General features: G+C 36.5%; 1 protein-coding gene across 5 annotated transcripts in view; it reads left to right on the top strand.

Annotated features, from left to right (window-relative positions):
• The window catches only part of SMOC2 (SPARC related modular calcium binding 2), a 255,093-nt gene that overhangs the window by 70,506 nt on the left and 162,045 nt on the right, over positions 1-22,542 (top strand). For all 5 annotated transcript variants that reach the window (XM_020972073.2, XM_020972071.2, XM_020972072.2 and 2 more), the window contains exon 2: positions 4,563-4,734. In XM_020972073.2, coding sequence (XP_020827732.1) covers positions 4,563-4,734 — 172 coding nt within the window. The remainder of the gene's footprint in view (positions 1-4,562; positions 4,735-22,542) is intronic.

The following is a 22,542-nucleotide window of genomic DNA, read 5'->3' as shown; positions in this document are numbered from 1 at the left end:
CATTTCCTCACTTAAGATTTAAGGAAATGCAAATACAGCACAGCTTAAGCACAAAAATGAACTGGATCTAGGTTGCCCTTTCTTCTGTCTAAAATAGAAAAGAGCTATTTATAGGTCAGATCTTCATTTGAAATAAGGAGTCATGATTTGAGGGGTATGATCAAATTGAATCCTCTGTTTGCTGTTTTCTTTTTGCTTCCTCTTGAGCAATGCAAAACTCTCCAAATTCAGCTGTGTGTTTTGAGAACAAATCTATCAAAATTCTTAAATATTTGGGATTGAGGGAAATGAAGCAATGTTAGAAAAATTTGTACAACTGAAGCAACATTTTAGTGGGTGGATGAAATTTCTAAGGGACTGTTCCTTCTGTCTTACAACACCCAAGAGAGTGATTATCTCCTGGCATCTGCATACCTTTCATGCCTTAATGCTTATTCAGAAAACAGTCAGAAGCTAGAAAAATGTGTTCGAGGACTTCCAGCTTTTGCATCCTCCTTAACACTAGCCCTCTGGTGCCAGGAAATTCAAATGCATTTTATTTTGAATGAAAAATGGGGGTAAAAACTCCTTTTCTGTGTCAAAATTCATTTAAAAATAATTAGTGCTTACTTTGCCCAGTTCTGAGGATTGTGGTGAAAAGGGAAGTGTAACTTTTTTTTTTCTATGCCCCACAACATAATAATTATTTCCATTTATTCTTTGCTAAAATATCAAGTGCTACTTTCTTAGGTGAATGGATTTCTTGGAAATACAGAACTAGCAGTTTAAAAACGAATTCAAAAAACAACAAACAAACAAACAACAACAAACCACCTTGTGCCGGGAGGGCCCAAACAAGATGGGCCTGCATTACCTCTAGGGGGTTTATTACACTTCTCTTGGCTCTAGCTGTGGCCTCACACTTCTCCACTTACCAACACTCATGGCTTAAATGACCAAAAAGATTTTCACAGCAATAATCATGTAGTGCTATCTACCGCCCTGCCAAAGGTAGTCCACTTTCCACTCCTACCCCCATTTTATGAGACGGCCAAGGTCATTTTTGGTCAGGACAGTATCTGCTTCTGGTGGTTCGTCTGCCAATGAAGTGGTTGTACTTTGTTGGCAGCTACTGTTCATTTGGTCTACTATATCATTAGAGGCTAGAACATATATTAATCATCAGGCATTTATTCAATACCTATTATTTACCAGGCAACATGGTAAACTTCAGGCACACAATGACAACAGTGAAACAGCCCCTATCTTCATAGGTCATTCCTTGAGTTATGGATAGATGGGCAGATAGATGATAGATAGATAGATAGATAGATAGATAGATAGATAGATAGATAGGTAGATAGATAGATAGAGCATTTATTGAGTGCTTATCATGTTCCAGAAATTATGTTAAGTGTTTAGGAGACAAGAATGAAAAAAAAAAGAGGTTCCTTACTCTCAAGGAGTATTTTTATTTTCTAATAGGGGACAAAAAAATAAAGAGTGGCTAGAAAAGGAGAGGATGAGGAGGGGATAAGGCAGCTAGTGGGGAGAGATGAAACAGATGCCAGAGAGAGCTGGAATTCAAGCCAAGAATGTATCTGAGGCTTCCCAAGGTATGGTAATCCTGGGTAGGGACACATCAAATTCTGCCTTTATTTTACTCCTACTGTTTGCTGTACTGATTTGCTCAGACAGTTAACAGGCATTGAACATCCTTGGTCATTTCTCCCTATTCCCAGATAATTCAATATTATCTTTAGTTATTACATGGGCAATCACACCCCCTAGCTAACTCCTGATTAAAACATGGCCCACTCTAATGCACTGCAAAGAAAAACATAGAAGAGTAATATTATGGTGTCTCAACAAGAAATGACACCAGAGCCATAACCAGGGCAGATCAGGTGTGTCTTTATCCATGGCATGGCCATTGTTTAGGGGAGTAGAAGCCAAGAACCTCTATTTCCCTTCTGCTACTGTAGCTCTAAAACCAGAAGTCTCCCACCCAAGATGAACCCAGGAGGGATATGTAGGGGTAGCTCACAATCTTTATTCCTCAGCAATAGTGACAAGTCATATTCCTGCTCATAGCAGAGGTTTGGGGAAGTTGGGGGTTTGCCTCCCTACCAGGTGGCATGTCAAAGAACAAGGGCCAGAGCCATACATAAGGAGACCTCCTACCTAGTCCAGGAGATGCTGTGATTGGGTAGGAGGCCAGCATGATGGGAAGAGCCTGAGAGTAGAGGCTAGAGTCTAGGGCTTTTCCCAGAATGCCAGAAGGAGATGGGCTTCCATAATCATCTAGACTCTCAATTCTAGTACTTGAGGGCCCTCCTGCCATGCCTCCTGCACACACATGATGGGAGAGGATATTATGAGACCACTTAGACTCACATTTGAGTGCCTTGTGTGAGGAACAGCAGGGAAACTAATATTGCTGGATCACAGAATATGTGGTAGACTGGAAAACTAGGAATGGGACAGGGTATAGGGTACTTTAAAAGTCAAACAAAGGATTTTGTATTTGATTCAGGAGGCAACAGGGAATCACTGGAATTCATTGAATGGGGCGGGAGGAGGGGTGATATAATCACACCTGTGATTTAGGAAAATCAATCTGACAACTGAGTAGAAGATGGATTGAAATGGGAAGAAGCTTGAGGCAGGGAGGAGGATGCTCCGGCCCAAAGTAGAGGCTGGGTGGGTGGAGATGAGTGTGGTGCCTTCCCACTCCATCCCTAAGCCCCTAGATTATTTGTGCATAGCTCAATTAGACTCTTAAATAATACTTGATGATCTTAATTAGTAAGATCATTGAAAGTCAGAGTATTTTAGGATCATAGATACGGAGCTGAAACAGACTTCACAGGCCATCTAGTTCAACCTCTTCAGTTGCTTAGAAGAAACTGAAGCCCAGGAGGTTGTGACTAGACCCAAATAAAGTCAATAGTGACTGTCAGAGACAGGATTTGAACCCAAATCCTATGACCCAAGATGTTGTTCTCTTAGTTAAAATAGCAAATTATTTTTATCCTATCTCTCCTCTATTTCACAACCAAATTCTCATCAAGTTTGTCCTCTTTGCCTTTACTTCCTGGCCTTCTATTCACTTCTCAAGTCTTTGCAATCTGGCTTCTGACCTCTCAACTCAAATTAAACTGCTTTTCTCAAGGTCATTCATCAATGATCTCTCAATTTCTAAATCTGATATTCCTTTTTAAAAAGTTAAACTTAGTGACTTTTACAATAAATTTTATGAGTTTTTTAAAATCTGTATCCTTCATCTTAAAATTTTCTATATATGCATTGTATCCTTTTTTCTTTTTTTGCAAACTTGTTTTTATGGCATCCAGTAGACAAGATATTAAGACAGCCTTTGATTATTCATCATGAAACAATATTTTTATCCCATTGGCTATTAAGCATACGTTGGATGAATAGTCCATTTTTCCAAGTCTAGCCGTGCTTGCAGCTCATTGGTTTTCTTTATTTTTTTTTCTTCTTCTTTTTCCAGCCTTCTTTATGCTTTACTTCTCTGCTACATTGGCACTGCTAATCTCTTTCCTCCCTCATGATACCATCTCATCTCCTGTTTTTTTTCTTTTGCTTGTCTGGCTCTTCCTCCTCAGTCTCTGCTGGATCATCAACCATGTCTTGTCCTATCTTCTAACTATGGGTATCCCCTGAGGCTCTCTCTATACCCACTTTCTTGGTGAGCCTATCATCTCCTTTGTGTTCAGCTATTATCCCTTTGACAATGACTCTGAGACCTACTTTGTTGTTCAGTTGTGTCCTACTCTTTATGACCCCATTTGGGGTTTACTTGGCAAAGATATTGGAATGGTTTGCCTTTTCTTTTTCTAGCTCATTTTACGGTTGAGGAAATTGAGGCAAACAGCGGAAATTGAGGCAAACAGCGTCTCGTAGTTAGCTACTAAATTTCTAGGACTGCATTTACACTTAGGAAGTGGAGTCTTCCTAATTCCAGATCCAATAATTTATTTATATGGCACTTAGCTACTCTTTATGTACTATTAGGTATTACATACTACTCATATATTATGATACATAATACTGCTATGTATTTTTCCTATTATTATATACTATCACAGTGTACTATTATGATCACCATCTTGTTATTGAGGAAACTGAGGCAGAGAATAAATGATTGGTCCAAAGTCATATAGCTTGTAAGTACTAGGGGTGATATTTGAAATCAGGTCTTCTTGACACCAGGCTCATCCATTGTACCACCTAGCTGCTTCTAAGGAGAGTAGATAGATCATACCCATCCAGGAACAATGGCAGAATTAATTTGATCATGATTCATGGTTTCACAACTGCAGGTGGGTAGAGGATAGAGAAGGCATAAATATCTATTATTGCTGTTGCTACATTAAGAGACAATTGATTTAGACCACTGGCTCATGGCTAACTAAACATTTACAAACAAACATAGAAAGACATCCGTTATAATAATTGATAATGTGATAATAACTGATTTGGTTTTTGTTCTTACTCTTTTGCTGTATCACTATTTTTTCAAGATGTGTTTTTTTCCTTTTTCTTTTCTCCCTTAGTTTTTGAGAGTGGATCAAGATAAAGATAAAGAGTGTAGCCTAGACTGTGCAGGATCCCCTCAGAAATCACTCTGTGCTTCTGATGGAAGAACCTTCTTATCCCGGTGTGAATTTCAACGAGCCAAATGCAAGGATCCTCAGCTGGAAATTGCCTACCGGGGAAATTGCAAAGGTAAATCTCTCCATGGGAAATGAATTTCTTAGCTTGTATGATATATGGCGGGAACGATGTGTGTATATTTAATCATATTCTCAGATCTTCCAAATTTTTGTATTTTTATGAAATCAAAATATTCTAGCAGAATTCTTTGTTTGTTTTTCTTGTTATCCTTTGGGAAATACTTTCTAAGCCTCTATTTGTAACTTTTGACTTGCTTGTAAAAGGAAAGAGGCAATATCCCCACAGTTTAGAAACTGAGTAAGTTGTGTAAGCTTGAAGGTCTTAGAAATGTTTATACCACAATTTATTGTCTCCTAAAGTGCTTTGCACAAGATTTTCCCAACTCTTCTAAATATCCCTCCTTATTCAGCTCCTTTGGCTATTCCTCCTTGTGAAAGATGCTTCACATTTGTCTGCATGGCTCTTGTGGCCATTGCATTTATTTATTTATTTAGTTTTACTGCTGTCCCCCTGATTATATTTCACTCTTTGGACTTAGAAATAAGAATTGTTAGTGCCAGCTCTAGAAGGTCTGAAATAGTTGGCACACTTGAGATAAAGTACTGAAAAGCTTCCCATTATAAGTACACAAAGCCAATGACCTGTTATTTCAAAAATAGTGATGATGTATTTGGGAAAGAGATTTGCCTACTTTACTTGGCTACATAGGAAAGAGGAGACTACACAGATTCAGCCCTGTAGAGATCGTTTTTCCCTATCATCTGCCTCTATTAGCCCCAATAAGCCTGTAAAGAAGTGCAATTATTTCAGAGAAATGAGTTTTCTTAGTTCCAGGCTAGGCCAGATTTTACAATTACCTCAGTTCCCTTTCCGTCAAATGCCAGCCTATTTCACTTCTTTCTGTAACAATTGCAATTACTATGTTCCTTGGGTCAGAGGTTCTGTTTGTCCCCATCGACAATACAGAGAAGCAGAATGTGCTTTCACTGACCATATTATAAGTGTTAGAAGGATACCATGACAACAGGTTTGGGATAATTTTCATTGGTCCGAGCAGTCCAATTTTCATTTATTTTTGACTTCAAGTTTGCTACTGGAGCTAACATCTCTGGAACATATGTTTTTATATTTATAATTTAGATAATTCCAGTCCTAAGACCTATAGTTATAGTTTATTAAATTCTGCTTTTGTTCTTCATGTGCTATGTTATGTTTTAAGTTTGTTTTAAAAGCTTTATTAATATCTTTTTTTTCACATCAACTGAATTTTCTGATTTCCCCTGTCCTATCTAGAGAGCTGGATATCTAAAGACAAAAAAAAAAGGAAGGAAAGAAAGGAAAAAATCTGAAGAAAATAACTAGTACATTAACCAAGTCTGATAATATATATAGTGTTCATATTCATAGTCTGTGGCCTCTGCAAATAAGGGAGGCAGGCATATTTCCCCTATCTTTTTTGGGGGAGCAAACTATGCTATTATGTTTATGGAGGGTTAAATTTCCAATTTTTTCCCATGTTCGTTGTTATAGTCATTGTGTATACTATTTTCCTGTGTCTATTTATCTCTGTTTGCATCATTTCATCTAAGACATCATGATCTCAGAAGGAGCTTCAGACAGATATGGAAAACATTCATTTCAAAAGTGGTTTCATAAGCAAGACATATGAGATACCATAGATAACACCAATTACGGATATTGGTGAATACAGTGCTCAGACCCCAGATAATAGTGTATGTTGTATTCCAAAATAAACTTTCTATCACTCTTTTTCTGCTCAAGAATCTTTAGTGGATCCCCATTGCCCATAGGGTGAAATACAAACTTGCCAGCTGCCATTTTAACACAATCTGTTTCTTCCCTTCATACATTCTGACTTCGCTGTCCATGTCCTGGTTCTATGTCTGTGCACTTGGCTTTCTCCTGTACCTGGAATGCTCTGCTTCCTTGTCTCTTATTCTTACAATCCCTACCCTGGTTCCAGGCTCAGCTCAGGTGCCATGTTTAATCTGAAGTTTTCCTGATGTACCTCTCCATCCCCAAGATGTTATTGCTCTCTCCTTTCTTAAATTGCCTTGTGTTTATTTATCTGTATATGCTATATTCCCACCAATAGGATGTAAATTCCTTGAGATCAAGGACTGTTTTTCATTCTTGTCTTTTCATTTTTGTTTAGCACTTCATGGCTACGAAATTGAATTTATCTAAAAGTAAAATTTAAATACTCCAACAATGAAAAGAATGAGGTAGAAATTTTCCATCTAAACTAGCTCTTTAAAACAATAGTTTCCACTGAGGTAGACAGGAGTTCCAGATCCAAACAAGTTAGGGGACTTAAAAATTTTAAATTACTTTATTTCTAGATACTAGATGTGAAAGTCAAGCCTAGAAAAGAATCAGAAGAAAAAACTAAAGAGCTCATTAACACTAAAACACTGCTGAAAGACAAAATTCTTTATCGGTATCATTATAAGTTAAACTTTAAATAATTTCAAAGAGATCATCTCAAATTTTTTTGTGTGTTCCATATTTTTTCAACTGAAATTTTTGATGTCATTTCTTCTCTGACATTTATCTTGCATGCTCTTTCATATATTTAACTCAAGAAATATTTATCAAAAACTTACTCTGTGCAGAGCAGAAACATAGTGTTAGAAAGTTTATTTTGGAATATGGTATACATTGTTATTTGGGGTCTGAGCACTGTATTCACCAATATCCATAATTGGTGTTATCTATGGTATCTCATATTTCTTGCTTATGAAACACTTTTGAAATGAATGTTATCCATGTCTGTCTGAAGCTTCTTCTGAGATCATGATGTCTTAGATGAAATGATGCAACTGAGACAGTTGCCCCATAGCAAGCGTGGGATGGAAAACATGAATCTATGGTTTTCCCATTTGGTGAAAGTTACCATCATTCCTCTCATAGTATAGGCATCTTGAGAGATGAGTATGATTCTAGAATATCCTCTTCATCATGTCCATAGTCCATTTGTTCTTCTTAGGCTGGAGTACTAATGAGAGATGCGCTGGCCTTCCCAGAATTCCTGGTCATCTAGAAGGCCTCTGCTGTGTTCCCTTTCATTTCCTTGGGTCCTCCCTTGCCTCTAGGTAAAGCAGGAAGAATAAATAAGGTAGTGTGATTGACATGCAATGTAATCACATCTATGTCTGAAGTCTTTTAAGGGCATTTTTTTTTCTAATCATCAATTTTCCTGTCTTTGCTTTTATTTTAAGAGAAGTCCTGGTTACTGCCTCTCTCATGCAAAACCAAACTGGGTGTAAGGAATAATAAAAGGCATATACAATTGCTTCCGTAGCTACCATCTCAGATCCATTGACAATCTGTCTTCTTTTAAAGAGACACTAGCACTTTCTTCTACAACTGTTGAAATATGCTGACCTGGACTTTATGGAAAATTTAAGTGACTTTCAAGGGTAATGTTGACTGTGCGTGATGTTCATTTTGGTCCCCTTAGAATTTAAACCCGGGTAAGCTGTGACTCTATTGTAATTAGAGCTGTCCTAAAGTGGAATGGACTGCCTTGAGAAGTCGTGAGTTCTCTCTCAGTAATAACAATAATAACAACAATAATAATAACTTGAATTTATATAGTGCTTTATAGTTTTCACAGTGCTTTACAGATATTATCTTATTTCATCATCATCTCAACCCTATGAGGCAGGTGCTATTACTGCCATTTTACAGGTGAGGAAATTGAGAAAGGCAGACGTTAAGTGACTTGCCCAAGGTCATATCACTAGCAAGTATCCAAGTTGGTATTTGAACTTGGGTTTCTCTGACTCTAGGTCCAGTACACTATTCACTGCCCCTTTGGAATGGTAACTGACAACTTGTCAGCAAAGTTGAGGAAAATTCTTGTTCAGATAAGGAGTCAGTTATGGTGCTCATACTCTGAGAAACATGGGGGAAGCTTAGACCAATTAGGGAATAACAGATTCATATTTCCTATCTAAACCAGATGGCCTCTGAGGTCCCTTCAAACTCCAGGACTTCCTGATAATATGTAGGGACTTTTTACCCTATTTGTAAAACATATGAAAGGTTTTGTGGGCCTTGTGTCACTAAGTGACATTTTCTTAATGTTAACTACCGCAGTTCCCTATACTGCTAATCAGGGCAGTATATCTCTCCATAAGGGAAACTACAACAGCTTTCATAGAAAGGCAGGGAATTTGAGAAGGACTCATGGAATCAGAAATCCAGGGCAATCCAGCTCTAAAGGGCCTCATAGCATTTTCTCCTTTTATACTTAGTGAGAAAGAAAGAAAGAGTTCATCCTTTCTGCAAAATTTAGGGACGTAATGGGAGGGAGGGGACTGTAGTCTGATAGTGGGAGAAAGACAGAGAATGCAGGGAGGAGACCTCTGTGGGAAGCACAGCCTGAAAACCAGAAAGCACAGAAAAAGGCAACTAGAATGGAGAAGGTCTTCATGCTCACGCCATATAAAGATCATCAGTTTAAGAAACTAGAGACGTTTTGACCAAAGAGAATAAAACTGGGGGTTAGTGTCATTAAAGTTGTCCTCAAATACTTGGAAGTAATTTTGAAAAGGGAATTAGACCTGGGTTCTAGTTTCATCTTGGTCATATGCTGATTGTATGATCCTGGGAAAGTCACTTAATGCTCTGGAGAAATCTCTAAGACTATACAATGCAGAATGGTTGAGGGAGTTCTCATGTAAGAGCTTCCTACCCTGGTGAAATCTCTGATGTAGATCAAAACAAAACAAAATAAAATGAAAGATAAAGTATGTACTTATCTGCATATATACTTTTTCTTCCTCAACTGAATGTAAATTCTTTGAAGATGCGCCTATTTCAAGTTAGCAAACATTTATTAAGCACCTATGATGTGCCAGACACTGTACTAAGCCCTAAGGATACAAAGGCAAAAACAATCCCTGCCCTCAAGAAGCTCACAACCTAATGACAACATGCAAACAGCCGTATGCAAATGAAAATGCACATATATGTATATATACTCATGTATACATATGTAATATAATATATAACTATAAATGTTATAATCATGTTATATTTACATATAATGCATATTCATATAATTTAATATACAATATAAATATTATATAATATATAATAAATTGGAGTTAATCTCAGGGGGAAGGCACTAACATTAAGGAGCGTTGGGAAAGTTCTTTAAAAAGCTTACATTTTAGCTGAGATTTGAGAGAAACCAGTAGAGATGAGGAGGGGGAGAATTCCTGGAATATGGAGCAGTCATCAAAAAGGCACAGAATTGAGAGATGGAATAGCTAAGAAGCATCACTAGATTGCAGAGTATATTGTAGGAAAAGTAGGAAGGGACCAGGTTATGAAGGACTTTAAAATGCAGAAAATTTTATATTTGATCCTGGAGGTAATAGGGAACATCGCAATTTATTGAATGGAAGGGGCTGCGTGATAAAGTTATGCGCCTATGCTTTAGGAAGATAAATTTGAGGGAGGGAGGATGGATCAGAGTGCAGAGACTTGAAACAAGAAGACCAGTACTGCCTTTTTCATTCATGTCTTTGTATCGTTAGCACCTGGTCATCTCTGGCTTAGAGTAGATACCTAGTAAATGCTACTAAATAAATAAAATGTTTTCTTAAATAATAATATTACTGAGAATAACGTTTTTTTTTCACCATCAGAACCTATTTTAATTACTCTGACTTACAGGATTAATTCTTCCAGTTGCAAAGATTAGTGACCTGCCCAGAGGTAATGCAATTGAAAAGGATATTAATCTTATTATATTGCAGATTTAACAAATTGTTACCTGACAATATTTCAATTATATCTGAAATGCCCTTTCTAATAATATCCTATACCCTATCTATAACTTGTACGAAACCTTTTAGATCTACAGGGATTTTTTAGTACTCTTTGCAAAAAGCAATTACTGGATATATCATCAAAAGACAAGAATCTGAGCAATGGAATCAATTAGCTTGCCTATCTGTGTTTGAACTCAATAAACATTTATTATATTTAAGACCCTATGTTAGGGCTGGGTCTGATGATATAAAGACGAAAAACAAAAAGCAAAATAACAAAATGGTTCCCTTTCTTTGAGCTTACAATTCTCTTAAGATGGGATAATCAATTGCAGTTTCTTCACAGAGGTTAAATATTTAATTACCAATTTTTATTGCTAAGTAGCTCCTGCACCATGGGATGGGGGTAGGAGAATGAGAGACTGAGTATCTTCCTTTGAAGATCTATGTGTTTGTTCTTTAACAAAGGATAGTTGATAACTTTCTAGAATTTTGATTGGACATCCAAATTCAAACCCACACTCCTCAAACAAAAAGATAATCTTTATATCTGTACAATGTGGATCAAATGGGTTGCTTTGATTTATTCTTTTCAACTTAACTGCAACTATCAGGATTCCCATATTTTTATTTATAAGAATGTTAGATCTGATGATTAAATTGAATTAAAGTGCAAATCATGTTTAGGAACAACGCTTATAGCAGGTCATTTTGGACTAATGTAGACTTCCCTGTGTTCACCTTCAATGGGGGAACACTGATCTTGCTTATGATCTAGAACAGAAAATGTATTTTCACACATTGGCAGTAATTGTGTATCTCTATGGAGAGAAATAAGGAACTATTTTACGCTTGAATGCTAAATAATCTATACTTCTTTACTTACAGAAGTAATTGTTAGTGTAGACTCAGGATCTATAAGTTGAAAGAAAAACAGAGAATGCCAATTGGCCTCATTAATATTTAGATAATCTCAATCAAACATCCTGTTGAAGGCATTGTGGTTGTCCTCAGATGAAGTTTCTACTTTCTTACTTGTTGCCATTAAGGATGGAATTCTAGTTTTAGATGCCATGGATTTCTTAGATACAGACCAGAAGGTTTCAGTTCCCCCTCCTGGTAGAAATCAAACTACTGTGGCAGCCTATATCCTAGTTAACTTTGAGAACTTATATTCTAACATTTTCTTTCTTATGTCTTAAAGCTTCAAAACTGAATTACTTTTTGACATAAGTAGTAAATTTGAATCAAGTACAGGTGTTTTCTTGTAGGCCTGGTTTTATTTTACTTATCTGTGGGCATAGCCTGATTATTTTAGGATATTTCCCCTGTATAGGTTTCTTATTTGTTTCATCAAATTCTGACACAGTGAAAGTGAGGCTCCTGTCTCCTACTTTATGCTAAAGTAACAGAGCACTCAGCTCTACAAAACAGTTGTTGTCATTTCAGTTGTGTCCAGCTCTTTGTGACTCCATCTGGGGTTCTCTTGGCAAAGATACTAGAGTGGTTTACCATTACCTTTTCCAGCTCATTTTACAGGTGAGGAAACTGAGGCAAACAGGGTTAAGTGACTTGCCCAGGGTCACACAGCTAATAAGTGTCTGAGGTCATATGTGAACTCAGGAAGAGGAGTCTTCTTGACTCTAGGCCCAACATTCTATCCACTGTGCCACCTAACTGAAAAAGAAGTATCCAACCATTAAATTTCTGCCACTTTATTTAATACAAGGAAAAAAAGAAAGGGTTAGAAAAAAACAACACAATATCAGAGCTGGAAGGAATCTAGTCATCACTTAACCTACCCCCACCCCTCAGTTTGCAGGTGTTGAAACAGAAGCCAAGGAGGATTCATGACTTGGCTAAAATCACATAGTAGTTAATGGAAGAGTATGGACTAGAGTCCAGATCTCTTTAACTTCCCTTCCTGAGCCCTTTCTACTATACCACACTTTGGACTGCTTAAACAGTTCTCAAAAAGGAAATAAAATATGTAACCAGTGGCCCTCTGTTAAGCCAAGGGATTTGCAGACACTTATGGGATTGAAAATATGGTCTGGTGTTATGTAGCCCTTTGGCTGTACTCTTGGAAGCCATGTTGTCTGTCTGTGGCTGCAATTTCACTTGGAATGTGAATATAATCCCAAGAATTTCCAAATCAATGGTTGAAAAATCCATATGTTTACTTTAACATCATATATAATAGAACTCTATATGTCTTAGCTCAGAGTTTAGATTGATAAAGGAACAAGGAAAAAGATGAGTAAGAGTACCTGCCAGTTACCTTTACAGCCTGGATATTTAAAGGGGGTTATCTCACTGGTTTCACCATAGGCCCTCTGCCTATAGGAAACATCAGGGAAGTCTACTGTGGTGAGTGCTCTGGTGCATGTCTGCCTTTATAACATGCACAGTTTGCTTGCATTCTGGCAGATGGCCCAAAAGACTTCCCATACAGAGAAAACGCATCCCATTTTCCCCATCCCTTCCATATCTTTCATTTGTCTAGGCTTCCTATATTGACTACTTCTTTATTACCCCAGTCATTTCAGATTTCCAGTCTATGATGTTCACTACCTTTCTTTTGAGAAAATGCAGAAAGGTGTGGGAAGGTGGATGGTATGTGTCAATCATGATAATTTTTAGGGAGGAAAGGAAACAGGCATTTATTAAGCACTTATTATGGGCACTACTAAGCACTGTGTTAAATGCTGAGGCACAAATATAAACAAAGAGAAAGATATTATTTGCCCTTACAGCTTAATTTCTTATAGGGGAAGACAATACACAAAATAAAGCCGAAAGTAATGAGGGGAGATGTAGGGGAAATGAAGATACCTGGTGCAGGGGCATAATTTTGAAGTTCAGAGAAAATCAAGAATAGGATTGGGATGGGAATAAGGAAAAACTGACCAAGGTGCCATCACAAAATGGAGGCTCTAGGAAGAACTTCATCAAAGGGAAAAAGGGAACATGCTTTCTAGAGGTGTATTCTGGGTTGAACAGGCTGTATTGAAACAGATAAGATGTTTTGAGGTGAGGAAGCTTCAGGAGCTCAGAGAAGTTCTAGGATGAGACAGCAAAAAAAAGCATGATTTTGAAGTCCATGGAAACTTAGCAACAGGGATGGGAAGGATACAAATAATTTATAAGACTATGAAAAAAAGTTATATTTTCATCAAAAATGATAAAATTTTCATCTTGCATGCAGTTCTCTGATAGGGATTTTTATGTTTTGAATGAAAATCTTGTTTTTTTAAGTCTCCAGGTAAAAGTGTATTTTTGCTATATCACTTTTGTTTTGTTTTGAATTGTGATATATAATCACTTTCAGATCACACACAGAATTTCAAATCCAAAGGTAATAAGATTTGTTTTAAAATGTCATATAATTCATATGATAACCTAACTCTGCCATTGACTTTGGAAATAATCATGATACATTATGCTGATTAATTTCATGTATGTGATGTCTGTTCTTCTTCAATGCAGCATAAAAATTGATGTTTTATTCTTGAACTAGGAGTCTAAATTCATTCTTTTTTGTTTGCTTGTTTAATATTCAACCTGGAAAAAAACCAAAATTAACAATACTATTAAGCCATGGAACTGTGCTGATATTTCTACCAAAATATAGTGATATCTGGCAAAAACAAAACAAAAACAAACTCTTTAAGAATATTTTCCAGGTAAAGTGATTTATAACAAGCAAATTTAATTTGGATCAAGGAGATTTGATAACTGGTCATTTACTATTTTTTTCATGTTGTATTATTATTGTCGCCATCATCACCATTATTATTGATAGATACAATTAGTACTTCTTCCTGAAAAACATGTTCTAAGAATTATTGCGTGGGAAGTGAACTATTATCATTACAGGGTCAGATTCACATCCTATACAAAGATGAGAATTACTATTGTCATTATTACAGCTGAGATGATAAGTTCTTAGAACCTTTGTTCTTTCCTTAAATAATTCCCATAGTGTTGCATAGGATTTTAATCTGGCCTAATAATGAGTATTATTGTTATATAAGTCTTAATACTTATTTATAGTACCTTTCATCTAAGTTCAGTTCGCTTATTACAAAGCCTTTTATCTTCATAATCTCCTGAGAAAACCTGTTGCTTAAAATTTTGCCACATGATTAAGTCAAACAACTGAAGTTTTTTTCTTATTTTCCACATCACATCTTACAGGGGTGCTGATACTATCAGGACTTTCACAGTACCTTTTGTAAAACATTGGTGATCATTTAGCCATTAACTGATCATTCCTAAGGATTTTAGGGAGCCTCTGACTTCATTTGGTTGAGAACAAATTTTCAGAGATCAGATAATGCAAGGTTACATAGACTAAGGTATTTTAGATCATGGTCAAACCTCCAAATTGTTATCTTCTGTGTCTGTCATGCTCCCCGAGTATCTGGTCTTGAAGTCAGAAATATCTATAGAATGAGTGTCTAGTAGAAGAAAACCAGATATTTTACCCTTCTGATAGAATGATGGTGAGCGTTTGTCAGCAGTAACCTGTCTGACTGCATGTCTCAGTTTCTCTCTTTTTCTCCCTACCCCACTCCCCTGGTATGTCTCTCCGCTTCTTTATCTCTTTACTTCTTCCCCTTTCTTACTCCTTTTGTGTCTCTGCCTCTCCCTCTCTCTGTATGTCTATGTGTCTGTCCTGTTTCTCTCTACCTCTCTATGTCTCTTTCCTTTGTCTGTCTGATGTCCCCTTTTTCCTTTGTCTGTCTCCCTCTCTTTCTTTCACGTACATACACACATATACAGAGAAATAAAAGGATCCAAGCTGCTGGTATACATTTTCTCAGAGATCCAGTAAAGTTACTTGAATAAGTTATATCAGAAGGACATGTCATATTTGAAGCAAATGAAACTTTCCAATAGGACCTTGCCAAAGTTTCTATAGTTGTAAATCATCTCCAGTTGGCATAATAGTGTATTCTCAGAATTTCCTCTGTTAATTTTTTTTTTCATTATAGAATACAAGGATGTAGTACCTAGCATAATTCTGGGCAATGCAGGCACTTTATATAATAATGATGATGATATATTCTTGTTATATTTTTTTTAGTCCTGACTATACCATTAACTGGATGAATGACTAACCTAGCCCTTCCAGTCTCAGTTTCCTTATTTACAAAAGGCAAGGATTGGATTAAATGATCTTTAAGGTTTAAGAGGCTATGATCATTGAGGTGTTTTGGTAACAGTCCTCATCTGCTCCTTTTACTGAATCATGGTTCCTTAGGGGGCTGCCTTTGAAGATGAGGGGATAATTTACAATTGTACCAGCAACAACTAAGATGTTAGGGTGGTTTACATAATTAATCCATAAAAGAGCACTTAGTGACAGTGGACACTCTTTGGTCGCTGCAAGAATATGGAGTTACTTGTCCTTGATAACCTGGAAGTGAAAAGTTTGTATTTTGTTACCTGAATCACCTACCCTTTCCTTTTGTGAAACAAAGTGTTTTAAGAAGTAGTTTATTGATTATGACTCTTTTCTTTTAATGGGCTCCTAGAAATAGTCCTCATTCATATTTTCTGCATTTAAGTTACAGTTTTATTCCATTCCAAATGCACAAGGGCCATATCTGAAACAGTCATTACAAGCACAATTGGGCTTGCACTTTTTAATCATATCTGCTCTTGTCTCTTGCCGAAACTCTATATGGTTGATGTTTACCTTAACTCTTTTATGGTGCTCTAAATAGGTTTGGTGTTTAGAAATGTCTTTCTTTATAGGCTAAAGTAGACATAACAAGAGGTTTTACCTTGGGTCTCAGGTTCAAGCAATGATCAGAAACACACCAAAATATGTTCGGAATGTCACATAAAATATATTTCCCCTTTTTTGCTTAAGTGACCCATATAGCTATGAAACAATGAGTAGTTAGACAGTATAATACTTACAAAATATATAAATGTGTAGAACTCCCAAATAGGTGTTATAGTGTGTTAAAATCTTGTAGCCAAATCCAATTGTGTTGGAAATGGTGGCCTCATATGTAGTTACACATGTTGATGATGATGATGATGGCCATGAATAGTCTCCATCTTAACATATTTTGTATTGACTGTTTATATGTTTTAATAAGTCATAGTTCTAAGTTTAACCTCGTTGGCAGCTGTAACTACTCTGGCAATAAGCCCACTACTCTTGATCCCATGTGTCTCTTTCACTTAAAATAAAAATTACTTCCAGTGGTTGAAAACTTAGTGTCTTTTCCAAATTATTTGGAATACTGTATTGATATTCTTGCCAGTAACAGACAAGCTGAAGCTTTTAATATACTTCCCAGCAAAATCTTATGGAGAAATGCCACTATGTTAGGTAACCCAACTGCACATGAATATTTGAAGTGCTTGGCCCTACTTGGGGACCTAACATTTTTCAGTCAAAATACAGCTATTTAATTTAGGTTTTCTAAAAAGAAAGAAAGTGTTGTTTGTGCCAAGGAGAATTCCAGCATAACATTTTGAATTTAGCTCACAATTTAGCTATTAGAATGGTGAATGGTTTAAATATTACATATCTGAAAGCCATAGTGTCTGTTTCTGTCAGATGCCTATCAAAAGTATATTAGTTGAATGACAACATCACAGTTATAGAGATTTTTAGTTGAATTCACTACAAAGTAAGCTTATGCTGTGTCTAGCCAACAGTGTTAATAGATGATTCAATTGAGCACACATTTATTAAGTATCTTTTGCATGCTACACACTGTTGTAAGTTCAGAAGAAGAATAAAAATATCTAAGACATATCCTTGTCTTCTAGGACCTTGCAGACTAATGGGAGAGATAAGACATATTTCAGACAGTTGATAAACATTTATGAAGTACTTACCAGGTTCCAGGCACTGTGCTAAAGGCTGGGAATGCAAAAAGAAGCAAACAATGGTCCCTACCCTCTAGGAGAGCACAGTTTAATGGGGGAGACAACAAACACACACAAACACACACATATACATACATGCAAACTATATACAGGATAAATAGGAAATAATTTTAAAAGGGAAGGCATTAGGATTAAGAGAGGCTGGGAAAGACGTCCTGTAGACCATGGGATTTTAGTGGGGACTTAAAGGAAGTCAAGGAAGCCAAGGGGCAGAGACAAGGAGGGGGAGTCTTCCAGGGATGGAAAACGGCCAGGGAAAATGCCTGCAGCCAAGAAATGGAGTGTATTGTTCATGGAGCAGCAAGGAGGCCAATGTTACTGGATCAAAGAGTTCATAGTTTGGAGTTTGGTCTTTTTTGAGCATACATTGAAAGAGGACTAAAGGGTTTTATAAGTGCAATGACACAATCAAAGTTGGCCAAAGAATTGACCAAAGAACATTATAGGGTACATTGGATACTTGGTAGTTAAGGTGATAATGCTAGACACAGGAAGACTGGTAGGGAAATGATTTCAATATCACAAGAAATACTTGAACTAGGATGGTAGACATGGGAAGATGATGACAGATATGAAATATTTTGTGGGGGTAGAATCAATAGTACTTCCTAATGGATTGGATATTACTGATTGTTCTGAGACAGAGCAGACTTAGGTCAGTACCTTGGTAGTTTATATTTGATACTGAAACAAAAAGAGACACTTGTAGTCCATTCATTAGATCATGAAAAGAGATTTACTTAGCCCCTAGAATGAGAAGGATATTCAATTAAGGATTGTTTTTGAGAACATGTTGATTTGACTCATCTAAGAGAAGCTCCTTTGACTAAGTTGCCATGATTGCCATTCCCATAAGCCAAGCATCAGAGAATAACCAGAGCTTTTGTGGCTTTCTAGTACTTAGGTAATCAAAAATTGATTTCAATAGCCTCAGCTTCTAATTCCTTGAACTAAGCAAATCTTGAGGATGGCTTGAATGCCCTTTAAGGAAAAAAAAAACTATCCTATACGGCATGAAGCAGGGATTAAGATATTACTACTATCACAGGGGTGAATGAGCAGGAAGTATTAAAGATAAGTCCAGGTTTTTGAGCACAGTAGGATTGGAAAAATGAGTGGCAATAACCAAGATAAGGTAAACAGCAATCCTGGATTTAGAATAAAAAGACCTGGGGCTTTCTTCTAGCTCTGCCACTTACTACTCATTGACCTTGGATATGTCATTTAATTTCTCTGGGCCTCAGTTTCCTCATATGTTAAATTAGGAGATCTCACTAGATCATCTTTAACGTTCTTTCTGGGTCTAAACCTGGAAAGTCAGGTGGAAGGAGAAGGTTTTGGTGAATTTGTTTTAACGTGGCAAGTGTGAGGTATCAGCAGAACATCCAGAAAGAAATAACCACTAATCAGATCAATGAGTCTTTATCTTTGGAGAAAATTCAGGACTAGAGATATGGATTTGGAGTTTATCTCCTTTAGGCTAACAATCAAACCATTGGATGTGGATATGATTACTAAAGAATATAGTGTAGAAAGAGGAGATGGCAAATATTTTGGGGAACTGGCCTTGTAGAAGGAAGAGGAGGCAGTAAAAGAGACAGGAGGAGAGCAATCAAATAAATACAGTAAGACAACCAGTCAGTCAGTCAAGAGGGAGAGTCCAACATCACAGGAGTTAGGAGGAGAGTTGATCAAGAACTATTGAATGCTGCAGAAAGATAGAGAGAGAAGAGAATGAGGGAAAATGCTTTGATAGGAGATCATTAGTAACTTCCTAAAGAACAGCGACAATAGAGGAGTGGAGGGGGAAGCCAAACTGAAAGGATCTAAGGAGAGAGTGGTGATGAAGTGGAAATAGCTAATGTTGAATACCTTTGAAGAAGCCTGACAGTAAAATGAAACAGAAGTGAATGAGCCAGTTGCAAGGACTGTAGAAAGTCCAAGGGATGATTTTTTTTTAAAGGTTAAGGAATTATTGAAACAGGTTCTGTTGGAAATGCCATAAGAAATGAATAGTTCAGTACTTCAGTAGAATTGTGTTCTCATCAATGTGTGTATTTCTTCCATCGGTACAGAATACATCCCACCCATACTTTCTGTGATATTTTCTATATCCTTCTATAGATCTTCCCCTGAGTATTGGAGGCCTTCCAGTGGGTCTTTTACTTTTTTGTGCATGCCAGTGAGACATGTCCATCCCTTTTCAATTACATATTGTCTCTGTGACATTTCTTGCGTATAACCCATCATTGGAAACGCGTAGGAATTAACTGATATCCACAACACGTATCTTCTTTTCCCTCTGGGTGACCTACAATTTTGATTCCTCAGAGATTATAATGCTCCAAGGTCCACAACCATACATAATTGCCAGGAGAATATTTATATGAAAAAGTTAGGTCTTTGTACCAGGGAGCAGTTTGGCATCAATAAAATGACCTTTAAAATTCAGTTTTGTAAGATACTTGTAATGTGTTTCTCTTCCCTCTCAAATTCATCATCCATACCACTGCCAAGATAATCTTCCAAAGGTCCATGTCTAATCGTGTCACCCTTCCACTCCAAAATATCTAATTGCTCCTTGGAACCTTTAGGATGGAATACAAATGGCATTCAACCCCTTCCCAGCATGGTTCTAACCAAAGGTCACATTGCTCTCTACATGTATTCTGTTACAGGCAAAATGACCTTCTCCTATCTCCATGCATTTATTTGCACAGGTCATATCCAATGCATGGAATGTATACTTTCCTCATCATTGCGTGTTATAATCCATGTTTTCTTTCAAGACTCACCTGATACACCTCTCCATGGAGTCTTCCCTGCTTATTCCATTTGCTAGGATGCTTAAAATTACCTTGTATTTTTCTTATCTTTATATATGCTGTAGTTTCCCCTACCCCAAACCCAGTAGAATCTAAACTCTTTGAATGCAGTGATTATTTTATTTTTGCCTTTGTGTCCCCAGTGCCTACAACAGTGTCTTTCACATAGTAATGACTTTATGTGTTTGTTGAATTGAAGCACTTGATCCATTGAAATAACAAGTCAAGACATTTATTTTATATTAAATAAGCCGAAAGTTTAAAAAATAATGATTGAGTTATTTCTTAAATATAGTCTCTGAGGCTTTCTCTAGGATCTGGTAGAACTTCCTGGTGAATTTGCTCAGGAGTTAAAAGTATAAAAGTTGAAAGCATAACATGTTTATTTCCAGGTTTTTGGTTTTGTTTTTTACTTTTATATAGTGCTGCATCATGTAGAACTTATAAATAAAATGTCAATGAGTAGGCCTTACCAGGGGAGCTGTTTAGCCTTTGTAGCTATCAAACTCAGTGGTATCTATAAACAACAGTGTATTATTAGTCCCCCTTGGTTTCATCAAAGCTTTCAGCTCACTTCAAGTAATGCTTTCCAAAATCTTTCCATGTAAGATCTTCAGGACAGCTGTCTCTTCAAATTATTGTTTAACCCCTATCTGAGGAGTTTTTAAAAAGTAGGAAATGATTTGCTTCCTGCTTAAAGAAAAACCATCATCAGTACTAACAGATGTAAGACACTGTGGTTTGTTTCTACCATTTTGATGGTTCCTATGACAGAAAATGTTTTGTTGAACAAATAAACCATTCCTAGTTATCAGAGTAGAAAGAAGAATAAACAATTTTATTTCCAGAGAGAGGAAAATTCCAAATTATACAGATTGAAATTTGATGTTAACTAAAGTCATCATCATTTTAAAAACAACATCTAATTTATGAAAAACCTTGTCTGGGGTATCTTGGCAAGCATCAAAAAAGTTTGCTATATTGACCTGATATAGTCTTTGAAGTTAAAAAAACCCAGCAGAACTTCCCAGTATCAATAATCAAGTCCATGTCAAGCAGCTTTTTTTTTCTTTGCATTTATAAGGTAGAAGAGCTGGGACTGAATTAAATGAACCACTTGTCCTCTTCTAGGATTATACATATGATCTTTTAGGTTTACTCTAAATTTGCTCTGGGGTAAGAATTGGCCAAGCCATTATAGTTTAAAAATCAGCTACGAACAGGAATGGCATAACACTTGTCCTTTGAAGATTCAACATCTGGGCAACTAGAATTACAGTGTCCAGAACAAAACCGCAACACATGCTTGAGCACCAAAGAGCAAAACTCCACTTGAGAATGGCCAGATCTTGCCGATTTCCTGACCAAACATATCAAAGTGTGAAAATGATGTAGATGTAAGCATTTGCAAAATATAATTAAAAAAAAATAAAGGACAATTTGTAGTTCTATTGGAGAAAATGTAAAAAAAAAAATAGGGTCTGTCATAGAATAGAATGTATGTAGAGGTAAGTAGGAAGAGACCTAGAAGGATGGGCATTGAATTTGCATGAATTAGCAAGTAGTATAAGGAAAACACATTTATATATATATATATATATATATATATGTATATATATGTTGTAGTAATAAGAAAAGGATTTTACTTAAAATACTCCCTAGTACTTATTTCCTCGAGATAGTGGCCATTTTTATACATGTACATACATTAATATGTAGGTCTGGACGTATGTACATGTATATGCATGTGTGCATACACATGCGCAAAGTAGGGGCTAGAACTATGATTTTGTTGGCACAGGTAATTGCCAAGCAAGGAAACTCTGCAGTGTGGGTTAGCACTTTCTTTGCAACTGATAATCTTAGAGAGTTTCCTAGAGCATTGAGAGGTTAAAGGACTTGGCCAATATATGTCAAAGGTAGGACAGATATGAATCCAGCTCTTCCTGGCTTTGAACTTCTCTCTGTCTCTGTCTGTCTCTTTCTGTATTTGTCTCTCTCTCACTTCATATGTGTATATGTGTTTTGATCAGATTTTATTCAAATGCCCCCTTAATCATGTAGAATTATACAATAGGAAATTATAGAACCTCTTTAAAATTATTCCACAAAAACATGTTAGCAGTCACCTTTACTTTATTAAATAAAAATGTTACAACAATGAAATGTCTCGGTATTATTCTTCATCTTTTATACATTATTCTTTTTATACTATTATCCAGGTATTCCCTGTTGCTAAACCTTAATTGCTTCCTGTGACTAAATAATTCAAAAAATGTTAGGCATAAAGCTGGAATTTAATA

Source organism: Phascolarctos cinereus, unplaced genomic scaffold (genome assembly GCF_003287225.1).
Source record: "Phascolarctos cinereus isolate Bilbo 61053 unplaced genomic scaffold, phaCin_HiC Scaffold_5;HRSCAF=322, whole genome shotgun sequence".
Lineage (NCBI taxonomy): Eukaryota > Metazoa > Chordata > Mammalia > Diprotodontia > Phascolarctidae > Phascolarctos > Phascolarctos cinereus.
The sequence above is the reverse complement of the archived record's forward strand: the minus strand, read 5'-3'. Positions and strand labels throughout refer to the sequence as shown.